At 47.4% G+C, this 13,099-nt stretch overlaps 1 protein-coding gene and 1 long non-coding RNA gene across 3 annotated transcripts in view; one reads left to right on the top strand and one right to left on the bottom strand.

Moving 5' to 3' along the window:
- The window catches only part of LOC135822394 (uncharacterized), a 12,047-nt gene extending 4,137 nt beyond the window's left edge, over positions 1-7,910 (bottom strand). Inside the window, exons 1-2 of one of the 2 annotated variants that reach the window (XM_065335150.1) lie at positions 7,679-7,910; positions 3,082-3,342 (exon numbers count right to left, since the gene is read on the bottom strand). In XM_065335150.1, the coding sequence (XP_065191222.1) occupies positions 3,082-3,342; positions 7,679-7,760 (343 nt within the window). In that variant the 5' untranslated portion in view covers positions 7,761-7,910. The remainder of the gene's footprint in view (positions 1-3,081; positions 3,343-7,678) is intronic. The other variant, XM_065335151.1, reaches the window with a different exon arrangement.
- On the top strand, positions 7,866-12,320 carry LOC135822399 (uncharacterized). Its single transcript, XR_010554477.1, has 3 exons — positions 7,866-7,973; positions 10,226-10,315; positions 12,011-12,320. It is a non-coding gene; the product is annotated as an uncharacterized LOC135822399 (long non-coding RNA).
- Positions 12,321-13,099: the final 779 nt, after the last annotated feature.

Raw genomic sequence — 13,099 nt, 5'->3', positions numbered from 1 at the left:
TGCAAAGCTATTCTGGCACAGAGCTCTCCTTCTAACCACCACCACCCGTGCCCACCACCATCAGTTGGCGCCTGGCGCCTAGTCGATGCATGGCTAGTGGTATCCGACATAGCAGGCTGGCAAAGAGGTAGCGCATGGCACATAGAAGATGACACAGCAACGACATAGCTCGATTGCGACGTACGTTTCGTCCCCGCTAGAGAGGGTGTGTGGGCAGGCGTGTATTTACCGCCATATTAATCAACCATAAGTACAGCTGCAGTGGTCCGTTCAACTTCATTCTCCCGAGGAAGGCTTCGTATGAAGACATCCAAGAAGAAGATTGCCTGATGAGTCCAGCGGGGATGAAACGCACGTCGCAATCGAGCTATGTCGTTGCTGTGTCATCTTCTATGTGCCAAGCTCTTTGCCAGCCTGCTATGTCGGATACCACTAGCCATGCATCGACTAGGCGCCAGGCGCCAACTGATGGTGGTGGTGCCGGTGATGGTGGTTAGAAGGAGAGCTCTTTGCCAGAAGAACTTTGCAGCCTAGAGAGTGTGTGTGGGCAGGCGTGTATTCACCGCCATAGTTCCAGGTGAGAAAAGTAGGCTTTGCAACTTGAAGCTGATCTATTGTATGCAACAATAATAGCCTGGTGATTGGGTTGGAGGTCCAAGACACATGCAAGCCCAAGGCCGAGGAGTTGAGAGAATGCCTCATTGAGACTGCATTTCTGTCTTGCAGCAGGTCCTAGCCTCGTAGTGCCAGGTCCCTCGCACCATGATCTCAGCCTGAACACTCAAACACTTCCAATGATACTATCAGGATCGTCTCCAGAGCGGGGTGCATGGACCGACACAATCTCCAACCAAAAATTCGCATTTCAGAGCTGCTCTGGCTTTACTGCAGAAGTTCTTAGCGTTTAGCTGCCATCGTCTTCACCGGGGCCAGCAGGGTAGTGTGTGAATGCATAGTGAAATCCAACCCCATCAATGCAGGAGAGTTGCATTCACTGCGCGACCCTATTGCTCACAATGCTAGGGTTTTGCAGCCCACCCAGCTGTTATAGCCACGCGGCTGGATTTCACCCCGCACCACCACCACTGTATGTTTGTATAGACTACACAAGTTACCCACTCCCCGTATCAATACTCCATCTCACAAGCACATGTGTGCACGTCACATCCGGCCTAACAAGAACATGCACCGGAACCAATAAATACTTTAGTGGCCAGTATGCAAGGGGAATCAATTGCCAATTCTACAGCATCCTTAAAACACAGAATCAATCGCGCACAGCCGAGTGTGTGCAACTCGGCAACTCCTTGACACCTTTATAAAATTAGCAAAATAGACAACCTTACAAAAGTTTTTCAACACTTCACTTTGGCAACTTTTGTTTATCCGAATTCGGTCTGGTCTTTTTTTATATGAAAGCTTTGTCCATCTTAACCCTTTAACCGTCATATAAATTTCACCCATTGAAACGACGAACGAAATTTCAACTTTGCCAGGTCATAACTTTAGTTGTACTCACTCGATTTTTATAATCTTGGGCTCGTTGGAAAGCTCTGGACGAGACCAGCACGATGATACCACATTCTTCGCCTCAACAGTCACACAACCAGCGCTGGAACGCAGCGACGTCGTCTCAACGCCAGGCATGCAAATGACAAGTTCAAAACTCCGCCATGGCCGTCTCCTTCATCGTAGAGTGTTCAAATTTTTTTTGAGAGATCGAGCATTTCGTGAGGAATACGTTGGTCGCGAGCAACAGTCACAGAGCGCGTGAAGAAACGGGGAAATCCCGTGACGACGTCAGCCGCGCGCCCAGCGCAGCGGAAGTGACAAGCGTGCAGTACTCAGCGCTTGATAACTCTGCTCCACTACATCGTAGCTCAACGCGGATTTCTGCAACAGAAAGCCTGGAAAATTCGCGACCGAATCGATAGTAAATTTTCTATCGTGGGTAAAAAATCATTCCAGTGCGAGTATTTCAAATGATGGGTCGAATTCGACCCACAAATGTATGGTCTGACGGTTAAAGGGTTAAAGGGGAAGTATACCCTAAAATCAAATGTTCACCAGTTGTAGTCTTCGGGGTGCTGAGTCGAATGGTCTTGGTCCGAGGAAGCTGAGACGCTCCCTTCCTACTTGAATCCCAATCGAACTCGCGCACTTCCACCGAAACTGGGTGACTGCGCCCTACTAGATGGGGATTTGTATGCAAAATGTCACTAAAAGCGCCATTTCGTTCTTATAAAAGCACGGATGACCGCGATTGGCCCATATGTTGTAGTCTTTTGGACGCTGAGTCGACTGGTTTTGGTCTGAAAAGGCTGCGATGCAGCGTTCCTCCTTTATTCCCAATCGAACATGGTTGAACAAGCGGTCACGTGCTCCTGCGTACACCAGTCACCTGGTCACCGTGCCTGCAGGGTACAACTTACTAGCCTGTTTGACCTTTTTTGGGTGCAGTCCTGTCACTCGAGTTGAACCTTGGTGTGAAAGTTGTCGCCTGCTGGCGTGGTGACCAGGTGATTTGGGCAACCAGGACCACGTGACCGCTTCTTCAACCATGTTCGATTGGGAATAAAGGAGGAACGCTGCATCGCAGCCTTTTCGGACCAAAACCAGTCGACTCAGCGTCCAAAAGACTACAACATATGGGCCAATCGCGGTCATCCGTGCTTTTATAAGAACGAAATGGCGCTTTTAGTGAGATTTTGCATACAAATCCCCATCTAGTAGGGCACAGTCACCCAGTTTCGGTGGAAGTGCGCGAGTTCGATTGGGATTCAAGTAGGAAGGGAGCGTCGCAGCTTCCTCGGACCAAGACCATTCGACTCAGCACCCCGAAGACTACAACTGGTGAAAATTTGATTTTAGGGTATACTTCCCCTTTAACCAATCTTCACACAACTTGTAACAAATCACAACCGTTCTTGAGTTACAGCAGTCAATCGAATGCCGCATTTTCCACACTAATTTAATTGGTCCATAAAGGGTTAAGACTGCCTGACATCAGTACTACAAAGCGTACTTTCCAGCCCTTGAAGGAATGTTTCAGCAAGTTCTTTCCTGCCTGCTTGTACTTACTAATCAGCAGAACGGTGTTTAGTGAGGACGACCGCACATCAGGCATTCTAGCAGTGTTAGGCGGGACGGTTGATGCAGTGTCTTGGTTCTGGGTTGGCGCTGCTCGCCGATGTACATGCTCACCTTGAGCGGCACCAGCAATCGGTGCCTCTTCAACACGCACAGCATCATCGACCTGGGTGAATGCTCTCTCTTGGTTGGGTGCCTTCCTAGCAGGCCGCTGCTCTTCCTGGCTCAAAACGTTGTGTGAGGCCGATCCATCTGCGGAACATAAAATAAATATCGACAGCAGGATGATTTTTAAAACACCTGTTCACCGAGATGGTATAAAAAAAAGACCGTGCTGTTTGCGGCATGCAGCTGTGTTTGGTTCAGATTCAAAGTATCATAGCAGAACAGATTCACTACAGCAACTCACACCACTGCATGGTTGTGGGTCAAGAGCTCGCGTAGTCAGGGTCTGGGCTCCTGCATGTGATTGGGTGGATACTGCATGACCGCATGACTGAAACTTCAGTTCAAAATGCAAGGCTCAGATCAGACTCGGTCTTCGGTGGGACACAATGCCACTTTGATGTCATATTTCTACAGTGCTCATGGTAACGCAGCTCGAAATCTCTTGAAACGCGACAGCGGACTTTTGTGCCATGTCTCCACGCATTTGTGTTTGCATCTTCAATGCAGATGTAGCCGTGCCATACATGACACAAATCCTACATGGCACGGTGGCTCATCACACTTCGATGTTAGTGTGACTGAACTTGACCAATTGCCGCGGCTTGCATCACGGTTGGGCCAGTTCGTCTCAAAGACGCGGTTTGACCAAGGCTGCAAAGTGTGTAAGATACACCACCCTGTATCATGTGACCTTCTGCAGTGACTGCCTAACCATGGTCTAAGCTAGAGATGCAGCTAGCCTGATATGAGAGGTAGCGAGGTAAAAAGCTCGTTTCCGAAAAGGCACTACTGCAGTTGTACAAAGATGTAAACTATCTAACGACGGTTACGTAGCTCGGTAACAATGTCAAGCGCCAACCCTCACTTGGTGCATATTGGGCACTACCTTTATGCCCACACAGCACCCGGCTAACTAGCCACTGCTCATCGGGCAGCAGCACCCCGCATCCGGCTATTATTATCAATGCAGACTATCTGGCCTGCCCAACCCCGAAGGCATCACAGACAAGACACTCCACAGTCCACACCCACTTTGCACACCTCAGTGACTCGGAGTATACCAGATATCAGGGCCGGAGGCAGCTTCTGCGGAGCGGTGTGGCCGAAGGGCCATCTTTAAGGGGGGTCTGGGGGTCGTCCCCCGAAATGTTTTGGAATTTAGCCGGCAAATCCTGTACTCTGGGCGATTCCCCGTACAAAATCATACATTGAAACTTTTTCTCCCAGGTTTTGGACGTTCCACGTGGACCGACTTTTTGGGAAGTTGGTACGGCCCGCTGGCCATACCGGCCGTACCAGTGGCGCCGGCCCTGGATATACGCATACACACATACACACACACACACACACACACACACACACTGTGACACACACACACACACACACACACACACATATACTTGGGCCGTCCAACACTGCATGTGTATGCAAGTAAGGCACCGATGTGTATCATCACTTGGTAATGACTTGGAGGTGTTAAAAGCGTGTCAAGTATTATTAAACACATAATTGCTCATCAGCAGTGTCAGAGTGAACTCATATGAACAGTTTTCAACACCCAAGCTGCTACTATACAGCAGCAGTAACTCAACACTTTACTGAATGGGCATCGTCAGGCGAAATTACTGGTCAGTCGGCGACACGCATTTTTCACAAAATTTTGCGTTTCACCTGCTGGGAGAGTATGCGTGTACTCGAGTCTCATCCTGAGCACGTTTTTTTCTTCTTTTTTTCAGCTCCAGTATAGCTGTATTTTTCATTGCAAAGCCGTCCTCGATTGTTGTGTTCGTTGTTCAAACGAAGTGGACATTCAATCATGAAGGCAGAGGACATAGGAACCTGATTGGAGTTTCTCGTGGCATAGGACGGCCACACAGAGACACTTTGGGATTTTCTGAATATAAAATACCGTACGCACGATGCTGAGATCAATTTGTGCGATATCAAATTGTTTGTGATCTACCACATCGAGCAGAACGGGATCCAAACACAAGCTTACCGACGGTTAGGCTGCCGACCTGACTGGACAAATGATCCCTGGCTTCACCAGACGCCAGAAGTCGGACACCATGTCCTTTGCCGCGACGTCCATCTCCAAAAAGAACTCCATTATCGTCGAGAAAAGGCTTGAAATACTCAATATTCAACCGAGATTCGCGGACTCGCGCTTTCTCGGATCGATTAATTTCCTGTTGGAACAGTTGCAGGGCAGCTTCCAGCCACTGTTTCAACAGGCGATGGCTCCAAAGCATGTCTGGAACAAGCCATATCCATGTTGCAAGCCACCCCTCTCAGCACAAAATTCGAAGAAATTCGAAATTTCAATGGTGGAAGATATACTATGAAGAGAATTTCAAAAAGTATGTTTCGCGGAGCGATCGCTCAACCTACGTCATTCAAACTTTGCAGGATGGTTCAGACGTACATGCTAGGCATGGAACCACAGGCGATGATGCCATAGCTGACACACAGAGTAACACACACAGCAGATTTGTGTGCACAGATACTAAATTAGTGGACGTCGTCATCTTCTTCCCGCTGATCTCGAATGTACTATGACGTGCTATTTCGCCTGACGGGGCACCTACAACTTAAACTATCCCACAACTGCCAGTGTCTCAAGACACTAAGCTGCAACTCACACCTATGCTGAGCCTCCACACATAATATCTTAGTGTCCCCCCCCCCCCCCCCCCGGGAGGGCGCTTAGATGCACACTCAGTTTTTCAACACCACATGCAGGCCAGGTGAAAGCGGCGACTATGTACAGTGGGCACATCGTTTTTGTAAATAGTGTCACCTTTCTCTGCTGTACTGCCTACAGGCAGGCACAGCCTGGTCTTTCAGTCAGTCTTGCAATCCTTCTGGGTGAGGCTGTTGGCAGCCGGCTCCCGCTTACGCACACACTATCTATTCGGCTTTGGCACGTAACTAACTTAGCTGCCCCTTATCTACGTAGCAGTTTAGTTCTGTCTATGTGCGAGGAGTCTACATATGAGCCTTGTCTTAAGATCTGAACATTAGTATTCCTATTCCTTTACTGGCTGGTGTTCTGCTTGAACTGTTGGTTCCGCTATACAGTAGTGGGGATTCGCCATACTAGGAGTTCGCTATAGCGAGAGTTTGATATAGTGGGGATTCGCTACTCGGGGTTTACTAAAGTGAGGTTCAATAGTAGGAGTTCGCTATAGCGAGAGTTTGATATAGTGGGGATTTGCTATTCGGGGTTCGCTGAAGTGAGGTTCAATAGCTCGCTGAGCATCCCATTGCTTTGTAAGTTGCTAATCCCTTCCCACTTTGTGTACATGCTCTTCATTTTCTTTTCTTCTCTTCTTCCGTGGTTGGTCTCACCCTCTCCTCAATTTAATTGGCTGTCTTGACATGCCACGAGGTGCAGAAATAAATAAATAAAATAAATAAATAGTGGGGTTTGCTATAGTGGTAGTTCGCTATAGTGGTGCTTATTCTACTGGATTGGTATCACATGACGTCCATGTACCGATACTTGTGTTGGGTGTTCTACACGTATGCTGGTATGATAATAATTATGTACTATGCCACAACTGTACATGATTGTACTAGCAGTACCTGATGAATCTTAGCTATGCTATGCAGTATGCTTAGCCTGTGATCAGTCTTGCTAGGCAACTGAATGAGCAGGTAAGTGGACCATCAGGCATCAGCCCAAGGATGACCCCATGCACTTGCCATGCATGCCATGGGCACAAGAACTGGATCCAAAGCACACACTGCGCCTTTTGCGCGTGAATCACAAGAGCTGGTACAGCGTGTACATGTACTACCCACGATGCACATCAGGTACAGAAGATACCGATGTATTAATTAAAGAAGATACCAATGCAGAAAAATATGATTTTCGGAGCGGATTGGCCAGCTGGTGAAAGCAACATTTTCCTCTTTCTTTCCAGCTAGCCACACACCGACACGGGACTGACAGTTCATGATACTGCACCACGCATCACTGCACTCGCCAGTGATCACGGTATTTCGCTCAGCATGAAAACAAACATCACACCGCAACGCTAACTGGACCGGACGCACGCACAACTCGCAAACGCCGATAGTACAGTCGAGGCACCCGGCTAGACCGTCGCAGATAATTGTTTTGTTCGTCACCGGTAGGCGGTAAGGCCAGTAGGAGTGCATTCTGAATTATTAAAATTTTCTGTTTCTGGTACTGGTAGGTCCGACACTGACTCTGTGCCAGCAGAACAGCCAGCAGCACTCCACTGCAGGTGGTGTGACTAGTTTTGTACTACCGGACACACATGGCGGAATAGCGCAACGGCTCCTAATGGAGAGACCTTGCAGCATGCAGGCTCCTGGAAAGGTTGCGCTTTCACAGCGGAAGAAATACATTGGCCAGCCTGAGCGTACTTTTGACTTCATTCAGACTCACCTCGAATGAGTGGTGCGCTTGTGTCCAGCGTCGCTACAAGCGCCACAACGCCGCACAGCATCAGCACTTGCCAGCTCACCATTCTTCAAGACATTCCTGCCCTGGCGACCAGCCGAACAAGAACCGTAACAGTTTTCCAGAACAACACCCACTGACCAGGTCTCCACTGAAGAACCAGCGCAAAAACTCTGCCAGCCAGCAAGGAAAAGGGCGCTGCTCCAAACACGACACCGGAAGAGATCTCAACAATTCGATAGAATCAACGTCGTATTGACTGTCAGGATCTTGATCGCAGGTATGACCGCATCGTAGATATGTACTCACTAGCTGCCGATCAAATCGCCCGTGTTTGTGTGTTCCCGAGTTCTGGACCAGGGAGATCTACATGTTTATGTATGATGTAGCACTAGCACTGACGGTCTCAACACCGAGTTTGTGCATCTCAGCTTACTCCGTTCACATAACAAGCACGTGCATGCAGAGCCTCATATTCATAATGTCATTATTATCAGCATGAACCCAGCGGCAGTGGCTGTGGCTGTGTGACTGTGAGTGCGACACTACAGCTGTACGTGACGTCGGTGTACGTCCACACGCATGTACGCACACGACTCGACTGTCAGTGTCAAGAGATTTGACAAGTGCCAAAGTGGCAGCATGTTTTCCATGGGATTCAGTAAGGCACCTGGCCTGGTGTCCCAATCACCTGATGACAGTGATGTGAAGTTTTTTGGGATCATTTTTTCAGATTCAAGATCCGTTTGGACGCTTCCTGCAGTTTCATTCCAGAACCCGCAAAATTGCAATTAGGGTAAACCAGGGAGGGCGGTCACAGGGCAGCGGGGGGGGGGGGGGGGGGGGGGGGGGAGGGAGTGGTACGACAGGGTCCGGGGTCTACTGTGGAAAAATCGGATTTTTTGGCCAACAGTTCGTGAAGTGTCCTTATGCCGAAGTCTCTTTGTATGTATTACAGTTAGATGGAACATTGCTCTGGGCATGGACATTCTGTCGTTGTTCGCAAATTAATTGTCGTTATATCCGCAGTCGTTATTAGCGAACTTGACTGTACTATCAACTTCAAAAATTATTGACTTGGATGGAGAGCCGAGAATTCATTTATAACAAAGAAAAGGACCAAGGAACTACAAGTTACGCTATAATGTCCACTAACACCACGAGCTACTTGACAATCAGCTCATGCACGTCTTGGATGCGCCCTCAAACAGTCTTCCAACTTGGAAGGTCCTGATAAGTTGTAGTATTGCATAGGAGGGGAATCATGAATCGTGGTTTGACCATCCAATGGTCTTGCCAGTATCGTAATCGACATGCATGTACAGCCGCCAACGTCCTTCACAGCTGAGACTTTCAGCGTGTGATTGTCCTGGCTGCGCGCACCTCCCCCCTATGTTATGACTATAACTTAGAACCTTCCAAGTTGGAAGGCTGTTGGAGTGGGCATCCAAGACGTGCTAGAGCTGACTGGCAGTTAGTTGTAGAACGTCGGTACCGTCGGTTAGTGTTGTGCAATGATATGAGCTGATTGTCAAGTAACCCGTGGTGTTAGTGGGCATTATAGCGCAACTTGTAGTTCCTTGGTCCTCTTCTTTGTCAAAAACTATTCTTCAGCGTTTCCGTTTCATTCCACCATCATCAGTAACAGTGTAATGCTGTGGAAGCTGCAGGGTATCCAACGGTCAGGAGGGTAAAGAAAAGCTTTCGGCCTATTCATGACGAGAAACATTGGCCCAAGTGTACTGGGAACGAGCACAGAAACAGAGCACGAAAGTTCGAAAACATCAACGCGAACTTGTAGAGCTTCGCAGCGATTACTTTCTCTTTCCTCGGCGAGTTCTTCAAGCACGCATGCACTTTTCCGTGCTCGCACTGTTATAAATCTTCACGGACTCTTTTTCTCTCCACACAATTTCGCGAAATATCACCACCACCACCACCACCAAAAATGCCCCATTTAGTAGTTACTAGTACTCCAACCCACCACCACCACCACCACCACACATGCTATTCAGTCAATCACATTCATCACACTGGCAACACAGGCCCGATCTGTTGACTGTGTTGTAGGTACTGGCATAAAGTTCTCCACACAGCTGTTTCGATCATGCAGATCTCATTACTGAACTGAAGGCTGTGAGAGTACCGAATGCCGGCTAGAACTTGTGAATAGCACTCTCTTATAAAGTATTACTTCAAGTACAGTCGTGCCCTTTGAGGTAGTCTTAGTGTTAGCACATGGAGAATAGTTTCCTTTGAGACAAACATGCTATAACGCTTGGGAAGGGGGCAAACATCAGGCTCTTGACCAGAAACATGCGCATGAACGTACACTAGTACTGTAAAGTACTAGCGCGGGGTACTTTAAGAAATGTTGCTGTTCAAGAGCCTGATGTTGGTCCTATCCCTATGATTTAGTGTTCCATCAGTGAAGAATAAGTGCAAGATGACGCTCGGATACGCACAAGGTACTTCAGATATTCATGTATGTGTACAGTTATGTAGATAATAATATTATGTGTAATACTGCAGGCATGCAGATCAGTACTCACTGATCTAGGATCGGTGTCACGGAATATCGGGGTGGCCATTCAGACGTTGGGATCCAGCACAGCACTGCAAGTAAGTGGGATCTGAACTGGTTGACGTCTGAACTGTCACCACAGTATTCAAGTGTGTTCTTTCAGTATCGTCTATTTAACTTTTACACCTACAGTAATTATTATAGATACTACACGTACATCAAGTTGTGCATGTGCATGCATGTCTGCAATACCTTACGTGTGGCAACTTTGGTTCGGGTTTTTAAGTTTTTAAAAGTTATTACTACAGTCAGTTTCAAAAAGATTAGCAATCCTGGCGATCGCCCGGGGAGTTTGCCGTCTTACCGTATGCGCGCTCGAGAGCTGGCTGGAAAAACTCACTGTGAACTCGAAGAAATAATCCGCGCGAAAGCATGAAAATGACAACTCACTCACGTCGGTACATGTACGTCTGGTTTACAACAGACGAGTTCTTCCTCGTATCGACATGGAGTCAGAGAGGACATGTCGAAAGTGTGGTAAATGTTGACGAGCGGGATGGGTCCCAATTCGTTTCGTGCCCAATTTCTTTGAGCTGCGATGCAATTTACTCTAACGATATCGCGATGTGACGAAAACGACATCGACACAGACTCATTCCCAAGGCCATGACTTGGCAAAGCTATCCGTGTGACTTCGACGACATTTTGAGAAAAGCAGACGCCTGTGAAAGCTGATAGAAGACGGCGTTGACTTCTAAATTCAAATAAATTGGCGATCTTGAAAATATCTAAAATAATTCTCAAAGAGAAATCGATCGATCGATGTGCCGTTGTACAGTTAACGTTGTACAGTATTCAACAACACGTAGCTACAGCTACCGTTTCAGTGTTGTGGGTGTGTTCACATGGCATGAACCAGTCAAGTGTCAGTAAGTTAGTTCGGCAGGAAACGCGAGCTCCAACAACAACAAGTCGTTTGGCGCAGCCACCTTTGGCTTGTACTTTTTGTGCAGCGTGATCACCAAAACAATGAAAAAAAGTTTGGGATTTGAACTTACAACTTCATGGTCAGCAGACAGCATTCATAACCACGAGGCCAAAAAGGAAAGGATAAATCGTGGGTTTTGATAAAAAAATCGATACTGACATCCAGGGCAAATTGTGAACCATGGGAAAAGGCCGGAAACCTGGCCGAAATTCTAACTCCTTAACGGCTGGTCCAATTGTTCCGAAACCTTCACAGAACAATTTGCCGCGTCCTAACAAGCCATTCTATGTACTTTGTTGTTCAAATTTCCCTTATCTTCATACTTTTTAAGACCAAAACCTGATTGCTAATCTTTTTGAAATGGACTTATAGGGATACTGTAAACCACCCAATATTCGCGTCACTAAATTTGCGCGATTTCTTAGAACCAGCAAGTTTGTGATGGCAAAAGTTCGCGAAGCACCGAAGCCACCTATATACACGCACTGTTGAAGCTTGATTTCACGCTGGTTAATATTCGCGTTACGCTCTTCTCGCGAAAGTAGCGAACATTAATCCGTCGCGAATATTCGGCAGTTTACAGTACTCTACAGTGTATGTTCCGATCACAGAGTCCCCTGGGCGCACGGGTATAGCAATGTGCTTTGAATGTACTTTGAAGTATCAACAGAGTGTGCGATTCGGATATCAGAGAGCTGAGGTCACAGCGTGAAAGTGATCCATAGCTAAATATGGCAGGGAGTAGGAGCTAATCAGTCTCACATGATCTTGCACTAAAATACTCTCTGTGTTGGTGTGCTGGTAGTCCGAATTGCCGAATCGCGTTATTGAGAGCGGACAGGAGGAAGGAGCAGTACTCCCATGTAATATACATGTAAGTTACATCTGGTGCCGTCTGTCATTTGCCCTATTGCTATCATGCATCACATGTTTGCGAGGTTCACCAGGTCTTTTCCGTGAGCGATCAGTTTGGCATCCAGAGTCTGCTGAGCTGGTTGTTGCCGAGGCCCAGGTCACGCGGCTCGCATGTGAGAATACCGGACGTGGATACCGGATAACTGTACTCAGTAACTCAGCTTTACATTTTACAGGCTACGTTGTTTTTATTATTATTACAGAACAGAGTGCCTCCGCGGTGTTGAGCACCCCGCTGTCAGCACACTGGGTACATCCTCCAGTTTATTAAAAGCCTTTCCTTTTGTCTCTTAAGGCCGGTTCACTTTTATTATCATTATTATTATTATTTTATTCATTTTACTAGGGCGTTTCCCACAGACCTATGGTCTTCTGAGCCCCTATTTCACAATACAACTTTCTGCGACGCGACACGCGATTTGCGACAGTTACAAGAACTTTGAAACTGCCTGTCGCGTACAGTCGCAAGGCACCTGTCGACATGTCGCAGAAGAAAGTCCAACTTTTGCAACATGCGACATACACAAATGATGGAGTATAGTTTCTACCCTGGGTGCACGTGCGCATAGTAGTACTACATATATAGTGCAGAATTATGATAATTACCGTATAAGGATGTCGCAAACATGAAAAAGATTGTGAATTGTGCGTCGCTGTCGCAGCTCGTCGCAGGTGTCGCAAGTCGCATGTCGCCGCGCAAGAAGTTGTATTGTGAATCGGCCTTTATTGTTGTGTACTCAAGTTCCACAATAATAATTAATGTTGTATTTTGTAAAAAATGAAATAAAATAAAACCTGTTGGAGTCCTTGTGCATTGTGTACATTACAATTACACGCACGCAGTCATGGGGCAGGAGATCAGGATCTAGGAGAAGCACCAATCCCCAGGCCTACTACTAGTACTACAACATTTTGCGAGTAGGCCTGGTAATACTAATGGCGGATTGGTGCTTCTCCTGTCCTGAGCTGTGTAGGTACT

This window comes from Sycon ciliatum, chromosome 8, assembly GCF_964019385.1.
Source record: "Sycon ciliatum chromosome 8, ocSycCili1.1, whole genome shotgun sequence".
NCBI classification, from domain to species: Eukaryota; Metazoa; Porifera; class Calcarea; order Leucosolenida; family Sycettidae; genus Sycon; species Sycon ciliatum.
This window is presented reverse-complemented; position numbering and strand designations above follow the sequence as displayed.